Here is a 12,974-nt window from a genome sequence, read left to right as displayed (position 1 = left end):
GATTACTACATGTAATTGTGATTACTTGTAATCAAACTATGCGATTACAAGTTATTACGATTCTATACTATAGTCAAATTTTTTATGTAAGTACTCATGTGTTTACATATTTTTATGTACATAGAACGTACGCACGCATGAACGTACAATTTGCGATTCCTATACATACAATATATGCACAAACGTTGTTTATACGTACAATATTCATAATTATGTTGTAATATACTTAATGCAATGCGCATATGCTTAGTACATATAATTATGCATTTATGGTACATGTACGCATGTATGTTAGTTTGTACAAAAAGACAATGTTTTGTATCTTTGTATACATAGACAATGCATGTATGAACGTATATGAAAATAATGTTTATGCGTTTGCATGCTTTTATGTACTTAAGTACATATATTGTATAAATTTAGGATAAAAGCACGTATATACAATGTACGTATGTACATAAAATTGTACGTATTTACGTACAATATGTAAGAATGTTATTTAAAGGTGCAATATATGCACATAGTTGCGTAAATAAAATGCGTACATGTATACATATTTATATGTACATCGATATATGTACACGCAAAGTATGTACTTATGTACAACTTACGTATGTACTTGTACAATTACATACTTTGTTAATACTTATGCACATGTAATGCATGGATGTACAAAAAAATAGTTATATGCACTATGTACGCATGTACAGTCCGCAAAAAAAAAAAAGATATCACCCTGAATAACTTTCGTTCTAATGATCCGATTTTCACGAACTAAGTGTCAATCTTAATGGTTCCAGGGGGTGACCTCAAATATGCTAATTAATTAGTGCTAACTATTAATTAAGTTACGAAATCAGACACAAAAACGTACTTTCTCTGAATAAACATATATTTTTTTTTACATATTTGGAATCTAGACACTTGAATTAGGGAGGTAGACAAAATTTTAAAACAATTGGGTCGTAAATTGGGTTGCAATAAAGGTTTATATATTTGGCGATAGTCCAGAAAACCGCCAAAAAAAAGTCGCCTGCGCAAATAAATATTTTAAGATAACCCTTGACTGATTCAAAAGAGAAACGCTTAATTTTACTAGGTTGCTAGGCAACCAATTTCTGACTGTAAAAAAATTGAAATAATGTTTTGTGATTGCTCTGAGAGGTTTAATTAATAGTTAATGGAAAACGCCTCGAAGTTTCTAGGCAATAGACAATTTTTAAGTTCATTTATGTCCAAAAAGCAAAAAAAATAAATAAATAAATAAAATAAAAAATTATTTTAATCTCTTTTGAAAAGAAAGTTTGAATCGATTTATAAGTTTTCAGAATTTAAATACATGAACTTTTTATCTGATATTATTTAGATTATGCTATTTTTGCTATGTTTATTCGAGGATTTCATACTAAAATAAATTAACATAACTTATAATAGCTATATACAAAATTTTAGGGATAATGATTTTTACAGCTTTAATCGAGTCTTCTAGGCATGAAAGTTTGAAGAAAAAAAAAGTGCATGAAAAATAAAATGTAGATTGTATAGTAATTCTAATGCACATTCACAAGGTTTTCTGTAATTTACGATTTCTTTTTTCTATAACTCAATGAATTGCTGAATGTTTAGTGGCATTTTAAAAACATTGAAATATGTTATGTTTAAGAATAAGATATTGAAATAATATGTTGCATATTGTATGATTCATTGTTTAAAAAATTGCTTCATTTTGCTAGATATTTACGTTACATGGTTTTCTTTGGATAAAGATGATTAGCAAATAGCATCCACATGTTTCGATACATTCTGAAACTTACGTTCGCAAATTCACCATAAAATGTCGCACAGCATATTCGTCAATTACGATAAGCTACATTTACCACCAAATACTGCTACTATGATTATTTTTGTTATATATATATATATATATATATATATATATATATATATATATATATATATATATATATATATATATATATATATATATATATATATATATATATATATATATATATATATATATATATATATATATATATATATATATATATATATATATATATATATATAGTGGTGGCCAAAAGTGTGGACACTTTTTGAAAGTTTCATGTTTTTCAACTTTGTGTGCTTGTAGAATATATTAATTTTCACTTAAATACAAACGTTTATATATCAAATTGAAGGTAATTTAATGTAGAATTTAATAATAAATACAGTATTACAATATCTGTATTACAAAAAAAGTTATGCAAATATAAGTAAGATCTATCTTAGATTTGCATTTTTTTTAAAGTGATACTTACACAATCAATACTTAGTAGGATAACCCTTATTTTTTAAGACAGCTTCACAGCGTCTTTTCATCGAGTGAACGAGTGTTTGGAGTTCATCTTTCGTAAACACATGGTGCCAAGAATCAATTATAGCTTCACTTAGTTGTCTTTTATTGGATGGACGTTTTTTTCGTACAAGAATTTTCAAACGTCGCCACAAATTTTCAATTGGATTGAGATCAGGGCTGTTTCCTGGCCATGGTAATATATCTATGCCTTTATTTTGAAAGCATGCTTTGCATACTTTTGCTGTGTGGCATGGAGCTGAATCCTGCTGAAAAATAAATGGTGCGCTGTTGGGGAAGAGATCTCTGATGGAAGGTATAAATTTTGGTTTCAGGACAGTTTCGATGTATTTTTTGACACTCAGGATGCCAAATCAGGCCGAAAAAAATGCACCAGTGCTACTACCGATAGAAAAATTAAATGGATATGCCTTCAAGATAGAAAAATGTCATCAGAAGCCATTAGATGGGAAATGAATGCAGCTGGTATTGCAGTAAGTTCAAGAACAATAAGAAGAAGGTTATCAGGATTTGGACTACAAGCTAGAATTCAAAGTAAAAAACCATATTTAAATCAAAAGCAACGCGAAAAACGAGTTAAGTTGGCAAAAGAACACATTAAATGGTCAAAAATCAATGGAAGCAAGTAATCTGGAGTGATGAGAGTAAAATATCGCTCTTTGGAAGAAATGGTAGAAAATACGTGAGACGTAGAGTAGGTGAAGCGCTTCATCCTGATTGTATTGAAGCAACTGCAAAAAATCCAACAAATTGTCATGATTTGGGCATGTATGTCTGCAGATGGTGTGGGCCGAATTCAAGTGATTGATGGCATCCTAATGCCAAAAAATACATCGAAACTGCCCTGAAACCAAAATTGATACCTTCAACCAGGGATCTCTTCTCCAACAACTCACCATTTATTTTCCAGCAGGATTCAGCTCCATGCCACACAGCAAAAGTATGCAAAGCATAGTTTCAAAATAAAGGCATAGATATATTACCATGGCCAGGAAACAGCCCTGATCTCAATCCAATTGAAAATTTGTGGCGACGTTTGAAAATTCTTGTACGAAAAAAACGTCCATCCAATAAAAGACAACTTATTGAAGCTATAATTTATTCTTTGCACTATGTGATTACGAAAGATGAACTCCAAACACTCGTTCACCTGATGAAAAGACGCTGTGAAGCTGTCTTAAGAAATAAGGGTTATCCTACTAAGTATTGATTGTGTAACTATCACTTTAAAAAAATGCAAATCTAAGATAGATCTGACTATTTGTTGCATAACTTTTTTTGTGATACAGATATTGTAATACTATATTTATTATTAAATTCTACATTAAATTACCTTCAATTTGATATATAAACGTTTGTATTTAAGTAAAAATTAATATATTCTACAAGCACACAAAGTTGAAAAACATGAAACTTTCAAAAAGTGTCCACACTTTTGGCCACCACTGTATATATATCTGATATGATACTCTCTTTTTAAACAGAGCTCGTAAGGCCCTTAAGATACTGAAATGGGGGCACGAAAACTTAAAAGATTTTTTTTTTCCTAATGCCCGCCTGTGTTAACATCAGTCAATTCAGGCATCTACAGGGCGACAGATATCTGTGTGGCCTAAGGATTCCTAACGAGCATCAAACATTCTCAAAATTAAGTGTTCATTCACTGGAAAATTTAGTGTTTATTCAATTTAAGAACTGTTCCTTCACTTGGTTATCTTACTACTTATTATTTAAACCACCAAAAGCTTAAAACAATATTATGTAAGTTATCTAAATTTTTTTTACATAATTTGCATTTAATAACAAATATGTCGACATGCATTTAATAACAAATACGTCATTTAGCTAAAATTACAAATTTTGAAATTTTTATGATTTTTTTTTAAAGACAAGCTAAGCTTAAGTATTCCTTCACTGATTAGTTTACCCTATAAGATTTTGAGAAATTTGCGATGTTGTGAGAGATGCTTAAAAATGTTGACTGCGTATTTTTATTAATATTTATAAAATATATATTCAAGAAATTGATGAATATTTTATTCCAAATTTATTCATTCGTATGTATATTATTGAAATTTTATCAGTTATTGAGAAAAAAAAAATTAAAAAAAATCACATTAAAGAAGCACAATCTGTTGTATAATCATATTCTATCAGAAGCATGCTTTTATAAAACTCCACATTCTCTGAATAAAATGTATTTTATTCAATAAAATGTTTTATTCAAATTTCTTTACTAAATTGCAAAAAGAATTTTAGACGACTAAAGAAGAAACATCGTATTTTATAGCTTAAAAAAATAAAAATGAAAAGATAAGCAAACGATTATTAGCGAAAAAAATATGAATGAAATTTTATGCTAAGCGCGCGAAGTCAAGTTCCTCGCAAGTTTATCACATTTTAATATTAATCGCTCCATTTAATCATTTCTTCATTGTCGCCAAATTATTTTTTTTAAAAGTAATTAATTTTAATTTTTCTCAACTTCTAATAAATAAAAACAGTTGAAACTTTAGATTTTTCAATTGAAAAATATGTGGATTAATATGGTATAAAAAAATCCATACCTTATAATTCAAAACTTTTTCATCCTTAATTTAATTAAATAATAAAAAATAATTAACAATTATTAAAAATTATTTTTTTCGTGAAATTATCTTTGGGTAAATGAGTTTTATGACTGGGTGAAATTTTTTTCGAATTGCTTTATTAGTTTTTAAAATATGACTAAAAACGTAAAAAGTGAAATTAACATTAAGGGGTACGAACTTTGGGTCGCTCTCCTGACCAAACTATGGGGACCATATTTCCCAGATTGCGGCTACCCCCTATATTTTGAAGGTTAAGAATCCAAATATGTAAGAAAAAATATATGTTTATTCAGAGAAAGTACGTTTTTGTGTCTGATTTCGTAACTTAATTAATAGTTAGCACTAATTAATTAGCATATTTGAGGTCACCCCCAGGAACCATTAAGATTAACACTTAGTTCGTGAAAATCCGATCATTAGAACGAAAGTTATTCAGGGTGATATCTTTTTTTTTTTTGCCGACTGTACATACAACGTATACATGTACATAATTACAAGTAATGTACAAATACATGCGTACATTTAAATATATGTAATTACAATTCGCGATCGCAACGCTCGAGTACGCCCTCTGGTGTAGAGGTTATTTACAGGCTGTATTAGTCCTAGCAATTCAGTTCTGCTAGTGTCGTCAACGGAGAAGGTTGTGTAGTGCGATTCGGTAAGTATATGGAACGTAAAATTTTACGCCGGCGTTGTGCTAACGCGGACAGGAGTTACTGTTGCGTCCCGAAATGTGGTTCGAGAGCGAAAAATTCCCCACAATTATCATTTCATAGATTTCCCCAGAACTTTAAAAGACGAAAAGAATGGATCCATTTACTGAGAATAGGAAGAACAGTAAGCAATCGGATGATAGTCTGCAGTAAACACTTCAAGAACAATGAATTTGTTCTTCCAGGTGAGTAGATTTAAGTTTCATTTAAATCTTCTTTTTATATTTGGAGGAAATTAGTCTGTCTTCTATGTTTATGCATTCGTTGTTCCTTAGTTGAACATAGTTCCATATGTACTATAGAATTATCCAGGCTACGTAAATTAGAACAGAGTCAGTATGTTTGATTGTATTTTACCTCATTGCTTTGTTTTTTATTTAATAACTTTGAAAATTCCAGGCACGTTTTCTTTTCTTAAAGAATGAAAATTACGAAAAATATACTTAAAGCAAACTCTGAATAGCTATTGCTTGAAAGTTTTGTCAAAACTATTGGTGATAAATTACCGATTCGGCTTAATTAATAGCGTATCATGGCTAACTGTCTAACTTAATAATATTAAAAGTTCACAATGCATTTAAATATAAGGTTATTGAAAGGTTTATATTTTCAGAGATGAAAAATTGCTCGTTGTTATTTCTATATTAACTGAAAATAAAATTTTATGCCTCTTTTTTCAAATTTTCAGAATCCAAATTAAGATCATGCCGAAATAAGAATGTGAATATAGTGTACTTTCCTTCATTTGATATGTTTATGTATGTACATTTTATTATGTTTATGTTCTGATGTAATGAAAGTTCTACCTATACCTGGCTTTCAAACACTCTTTGAAGCCATATATTATTTTAACATTGCAGATTAAAATTACAGTGTCCTAATGTGATATGAAATAAAAAAAAAGCCTGTTCTGTTAGCTGTTTTAGATTGTTTTGTAATAAAGATTTTAAAAAAATAATGTAAAGTAAAATCTGTTCTGTTGGTTGTGTTCAGAAAGTTAACATAAACTCTTAAAAGATAAAAATCAGATCGTTGATTCTTATTCAGTGATTTTTAGTTTAATTAGTTGGTAAGTAACTTTGTATGTTATATTTCTGATTCTACATGCAAGGAAAAATAGAGTAAGGCAACTGAATCTGTAATCAAAGTGTTTTTTTACTAATAGTAACTTTCATTTCTTTCTAATTTGAATATTGTATTTACAGGGCGTAAAAAGCTATGTCCGGCTAGTTCTTAAGATATTAGCCAGATGAGAATAATAAATTAAATTCTTAAAAAATTGAAGTAGTTTTTAAATTTGTAGAAGTAAGAGTGAAAAATCTATGGTAGCTAAAAGCATAAAAGACTGTAAAAGTCTAAACATAATAATTTGGAATAATTATATTTACATCGAAATAAAGTTGTCCTAAGTCCTCCAGGTTTAAGTGTTGTAACGGTTTTCATTAAGAGAAATGTGGATGACATTCAATACATTGGTAAACATCCTGTGCTAATATTGAAACCATTCTCACATTATTAATTTAAATGTTTTTACAAATAGTATAGATGCACGTTTGCTATATGTTAATATTTTTTCTAATATTTTAGATATTCCGACGAAAAGACCACATCTAAAGCAGACGGCATTGCCCAGCTTGTATCTTCCAGTTTCATCGGTGCCAGGCAGAAATAGGAGAAGATTGCAAGAAGAAGCCTTGAAAAGAAAACAGCGGTATCTGAATATCATTAGGTGAGTTGATTAAAACTACCAGGTCTTTGATAATCTGATCGTGTAATTTAATACGTGCAAAGAGTTTAAAGCTGTTGTATTTATAATTAACCATGTATTTTTTGTGCTATCTAAACCTGTTCCTATTCTCACTAGTGGTTGTGAAGATTTGCTAGTTATAATTTTAATGTCATTGTGAAGCCTAAAACTGTAATCTATCTCCATTCCAATAATATTTTTAAATTTTCAAAACTGTGAAGGGAAAGTAATAACATTTTTTTTTTCTTCATGCAAATATAATTTGAAACTCAATTTTTATTTAAGTTTTTTGAATGGTCATTAAATTGTCAATTTAAATCAAAATTCAAAATTATAAACTTTAAAATTAAGTATGCAAGGAATTATTCCTAATTGTTTAGGCTAGAGTTATAGTTTTGAGAATATCGCCAATGTATGTTTTATGTAATGTGTGTGTGTATATATATAGTATTAAAGCTACAAATAAAATGTTTAATAAAGAAATCATTTTAAGGTTGCCAAGAAAATCAGATTTGTAATTAATTTGAATTGTAATAATACAAGGTTAAATGTTCAGGTTTAGAATCAATATATTTTTTAAGATCATTGATACATTGATAATTACATATTACTTTCAATCTTTATTGTGTTTGTTTTAGTTTAAACTCTTATTATTTTGATTTTTTATAAAGAATTGTTTTATAGGAAGAAAGAAATCAGTCTCAATATTGATAAAGAAGATAGCAATATAAATTGCTATGAAGGTATGTCTAGAAATATTGCCGCTGAGGCGTTAATTTTATTACAGGAGTCTGGGATATCAAAGAAAGAGGTGGGTTGCCAAATTACTAGTGGGGACTTGAAATCTCCCGTAATGTTTGACTATTCTAAATTCACACTAGCCAATTTAAACACTTTTACAGGATTGAATTCATTTGCTTTGTTTGATTTGTTAGTTGATAGCATGGAAGGGAAAATAACTAAGAGAAAGCTTAACACAAGAGAGCAGGTTCTAATAACTCTAGTTAAATTGAAGCAAAATATGGATTTCGGGGTGTTAGCTTTTTTTTTTGGGTGTACTGGGAACCTCATCAAATTAATTTTCAAAGAGGTTATTTTCGAACTTGCAAAATATTTGCGCCATTTCATTGTGTGGCCTGACAGGGAAATGATCCATAATAATATGCCGAAATGTTTCAAGGGAATGGAAAATGTAAGGGTTGTTTTAGATTGTACCGAAGTAGAATTGCAGAAAAGGAATTGTCTAAATTGTCGGGTGATGACTTATTCAAACTATAAGGGTAAGCAGTCAATTAAATTTCTTTTAGGTGCTGCCCCGGGAGGTACTATTAGCTTTATAAGTAAGGTTTATTGTGGTAGGGCAAGTGATAAGATTATTGTTAGTCAATCTGGTATTCTCGAAATGCTCGATCCAGTTATTGATGGGGTGATGGTAGATAAGGGTTTTCAGATAGAGGACTATTGTCAACAAAATTTGATTGAACTTGTAAGACCTCCGTTTCTGAGAAAACGAAAGCAGTTATCAGCGAGGGAAGTCTCATCTACAAGAGACATTGCATCAGCTCGTGTGCATGTAGAGCGCGTATTTCAACGCGTAAAGATATTTAAAATTCTAACTCAGAGGTTTTCTTGGACAAATTTAGATGTTGTGAATGAAATTCTCACTGTAATCTGTGGAATAGTAAATTTAAGTAACCCCATTCTTAATGATGTTAGATATATGTAGTAACTCCATATTTCCAGTATGTAACATTTTGTACATATCTCTATTTTTATCTTGCAGGTGTCATTCTTCTAGTCATCTTAAGTTTTCGATAGCATTACATGACATGCTTGCTTGATATTGGCTATGTTGATGCTGATGTCGAGAATTATCGCTGCCTGTGATATGACTAAATTTTTAGTCAGTGATATAATATATGTATATTTAATGTTGTAATGTTTGCTGTTAAATGAATTTTATTAGATTTTTATTTAATGTATTTATTTATTTTTGCAGATTGTTTTTCTTGTTGCCATATTGATCCAACAAGCATCTTTGCTGTCTTTTGTGAAGGCTAATTGATTAGTGCAATATTTTATTTTTTATCTTTCAGCAAAAACTGCTACTATTGCTTAATTACATAATGAGCAATTTTGTTTTGGGGAGAACTGTTTATAAATATGTTATAGACAGTATTGATGCTCGAGAGAAACTGCTCATTTTAATTTAAAATTGATACCTAATTTTATAGATTCTTTTACGACACAAGCTTCTCCTTATTTTATCTTCGATTTTTTTAAAAGTAAAGTACTTCCAAACGTGTAACATTTTGTACATATCTCTATTTTTATCTTGCAGGTGTCATTCTTCTAGTCATCTTAAGTTTTCGATAGCATTACATGACATGCTTGCTTGATATTGGCTATGTTGATGCCGATGTCGAGAATTATCGCTGCCTGTGATATGACTAAATTTTTAGTCAGTGATATAATATATGCATATTTAATGTTGTAATGTTTGCTGTTAAATGAATTTTATTAGATTTTTATTTAATGTATTTATTTATTTATTTTTGCAGATTGTTTTTCTTGTTGCCATATTGATCCAACAAGCATCTTTGCTGTCTTTTGTGAAGGCTAATTGATTAGTGCAATATTTTATTTTTTATCTTTCAGCAAAAACTGCTACTATTGCTTAATTACATAATGAGCAATTTTGTTTTGGGGAGAACTGTTTATAAATATGTTATAGACAGTATTGATGCTCGAGAGAAACTGCTCATTTTAATTTAAAATTGATACCTAATTTTATAGATTCTTTTACGACACAAGCTTCTCCTTATTTTATCTTCGATTTTTTTAAAAGTAAAGTACTTCCAAACGTGTAACATTTTGTACATATCTCTATTTTTATCTTGCAGGTGTCATTCTTCTAGTCATCTTAAGTTTTCGATAGCATTACATGACATGCTTGCTTGATATTGGCTATGTTGATGCCGATGTCGAGAATTATCGCTGCCTGTGATATGACTAAATTTTTAGTCAGTGATATAATATATGCATATTTAATGTTGTAATGTTTGCTGTTAAATGAATTTTATTAGATTTTTATTATTTTATCTTCTTTGCTTATTTTATCTTCGATTTTTAGAAGTAATGGGAATTAGTTTGTTATTCAGTCTATTAACTTAAACATTTTTTGCATTTTTTTTTTTTTTTTGTTATAAAATATGTTTGTGGCTAATATTTTTCACTTCCTAATAAAAAATTTTGGTTATAACTTTTGTCCAAATTATAGATATTTTTGACGTAATTTGAACGTTTTAGTAAGAATATATTTAGAGTAATTCTGCTATTCGACACAGACAAAGCTACTATTTAGTGATTACATGACCTGTATCATTATCCATCAAATCAGACTTCTTAATCTATTTGATCTGGTGTCCAGACCAGACTTGGAAGATGATCTTATATTTTTTCCTTCCTGATATTTGGGTTTCAATAAAAAAAAAAATGTATCATTACAAAAACTAAAGAAAAAAGAATACAAAACAAAATAACTCTTTATAAAGGTAGTAAAGAAAAGATTGAACTAACCTCACTTTCCTTGAAAATTATAAGGTGCTTCATTCATTTATATATACACATTTAGTACTTGCTGTACTCTGTAGCAAGATATTTCACTTTGATATATTTGATTTCAGTATTGTTTTTTCATAGTGATGTTTCATATCACATTGATTAAACATTATTTTGTCTAAAATGGGCGACAATGAGCTCCTTGGTTTGGAGTGATACCCCCACCTTTAAAGTAGTGAAAATTAGAATATGTTCTTCATATAAAGAGAAAAATCAGATTGAAAGTATTTTAATGTTTAGTAAAAAGTAGAGAATAATGGTAGGGTTTGAGGGAATTATTTTAAAATAATTTTTGTGTTTAATTACATGTTTTTAGCATCAAAGTGTTTACATGTTAATTACATGTTTTTAGCATAAATTATTAATGTTTCACCTAAATGACTCTTTATTATAATTTATGAATGATTCTGATTTTTTACACTACTGGGTGGTTAATAAAAGCTATGGCATTGTTTTGCCGTCTTTGGGGACCCATAACCAAGACTGTCTGCTTTGAAGTGTATATATATATATATATGTACACGTTTATAATGTAATTATGTCTCTCTTTCTAAATTGAGAGAGACTTATTTGGAAGCTGCTAAGTCTTTATTTTATTCATTGAGGGATGTTGTTGAGTCTAAGCTCAAGGTTTCCCAATATTTCATTTGCAATTAGTTTTACCTATAGGTTTACGTATTCTTAAAATATTTCATTCTTCTCCTGCTTGTTATTCTACATTTAGTATATAAAATGTAGTCAGTTTGCCCTGAAAATTCTGATTGACGAGTTGGAGTCTTATTTAACAATTTTGTAACAAAATGACTGTCTTATCATAAAAGCACATTTTCTTATTAATTTTTTGTTTGTTTGAAATATTTGATACTATTGATAAAGTATCTATTCATAAAGATTTATGTTTAGTTCTTTCTTAACTGGTGTATTTCAAATTTAAATTCTTATTTTTGTTTTTAAAATAAAATCTCATGCATCTTAAGTTCTATTTTAAATCTTATGAAAAATATACCTGTTTTATTCATTTTTTTTTTAAACTTTTAAGCAATAAGAATCTTTTGCTCAGTTCTTTGTTTGACTTTCAGATATTAATGTTTTAATATGTAAGTGGTATTTTTCAAGGTTTTCTCCATAATTTATTTGTCATTATTTAAAAGAGAGACTTTGAGAGAATATGACTGTGATAAACTTAAAAACAAAAGGATAAGGCTTGAATATTACGAAAAAGGAAAGGAACAGTTGAATATAAAGAATTATGATGGTACTGTGGAAAATAAATGGAAATGTATAAAAGACAGTATCTGTAAAGCTGCCAATACCGTGAGTGGTAAAGTGTGATTATTGTGCTAAAGTAATTTTTAGTAGCTTTTCATTGGAAAATATTATTCCAATAGCTGTTGCTGATTATTTCACTAAATTAAATCACAAAGTTATTATTATTTGTAGTATTTAAAAACTTGCATCAGAAATATTTGTTTATGATGTAGATTATTATTTACCTGTGTTTTATAATTTGGAGATAAATAACTATATAGTAATGTTTGTTTTTAATCTATTATACCGGTATTCCTAATTATCAAATATTAATATTATAATTTTCCCACAAAAGATTGTGTATATAGTTTTGTTTTACTAATTTACATGTCTATTAATGTTATGACTTAATAGTTAAGTTTTTGTCTTACTCTCGTAATTAGAGCGTATAATTTTGTTGCATGTAGCGTTCCTAATTTTTTATTCCTAAGGTTGGCAGCTATGATAGACGCAGAAAAGAGGTGAATAAACTCTCTAGGCAAAAGAAAAGGATCTTTGATGAAGAATTGTTTAAAGATGTTGAACATCTGATATCCATTAATGTAGGGGTGCACAACCTTTTCGAGTGAAGGGCCACTTGCACAGCAGGTTGGCTAACGAAGGGCCGCACATGTATTTAGTCATGTTAATGA

General features: G+C 28.9%; 1 protein-coding gene across 3 annotated transcripts; it reads left to right on the top strand.

Moving 5' to 3' along the window:
- Positions 1-5,557: 5,557 nt before the first annotated feature.
- LOC147811928 (THAP domain-containing protein 2-like) lies at positions 5,558-10,613 on the top strand. Of its 3 annotated transcripts, XR_015433189.1 has the most exons (4): positions 5,558-5,851; positions 7,254-7,395; positions 8,098-9,754; positions 10,317-10,613. XR_015433189.1 is itself a non-coding variant. In XM_087161594.1 (3 exons), exons 1-3 carry the CDS (start codon positions 5,620-5,622, stop codon positions 9,252-9,254), a joined length of 432 nt encoding a protein of 143 aa, XP_087017720.1. In that variant the 5' UTR covers positions 5,558-5,619; the 3' UTR covers positions 9,255-10,613. The 3 variants fall into 3 exon arrangements, 2 of the variants coding, with proteins under 2 accessions (XP_087017720.1, XP_087017719.1); XM_087161594.1 differs by having other exon boundaries at positions 9,197-10,613; XM_087161593.1 differs by having other exon boundaries at positions 8,098-10,613.
- Positions 10,614-12,974: the final 2,361 nt, after the last annotated feature.

Source organism: Parasteatoda tepidariorum, chromosome 4 (assembly GCF_982258835.1).
Source record: "Parasteatoda tepidariorum strain Cologne lab strain chromosome 4, Ptep-v5.0, whole genome shotgun sequence".
Lineage (NCBI taxonomy): Eukaryota > Metazoa > Arthropoda > Arachnida > Araneae > Theridiidae > Parasteatoda > Parasteatoda tepidariorum.
The sequence above is the reverse complement of the archived record's forward strand: the minus strand, read 5'-3'. Positions and strand labels throughout refer to the sequence as shown.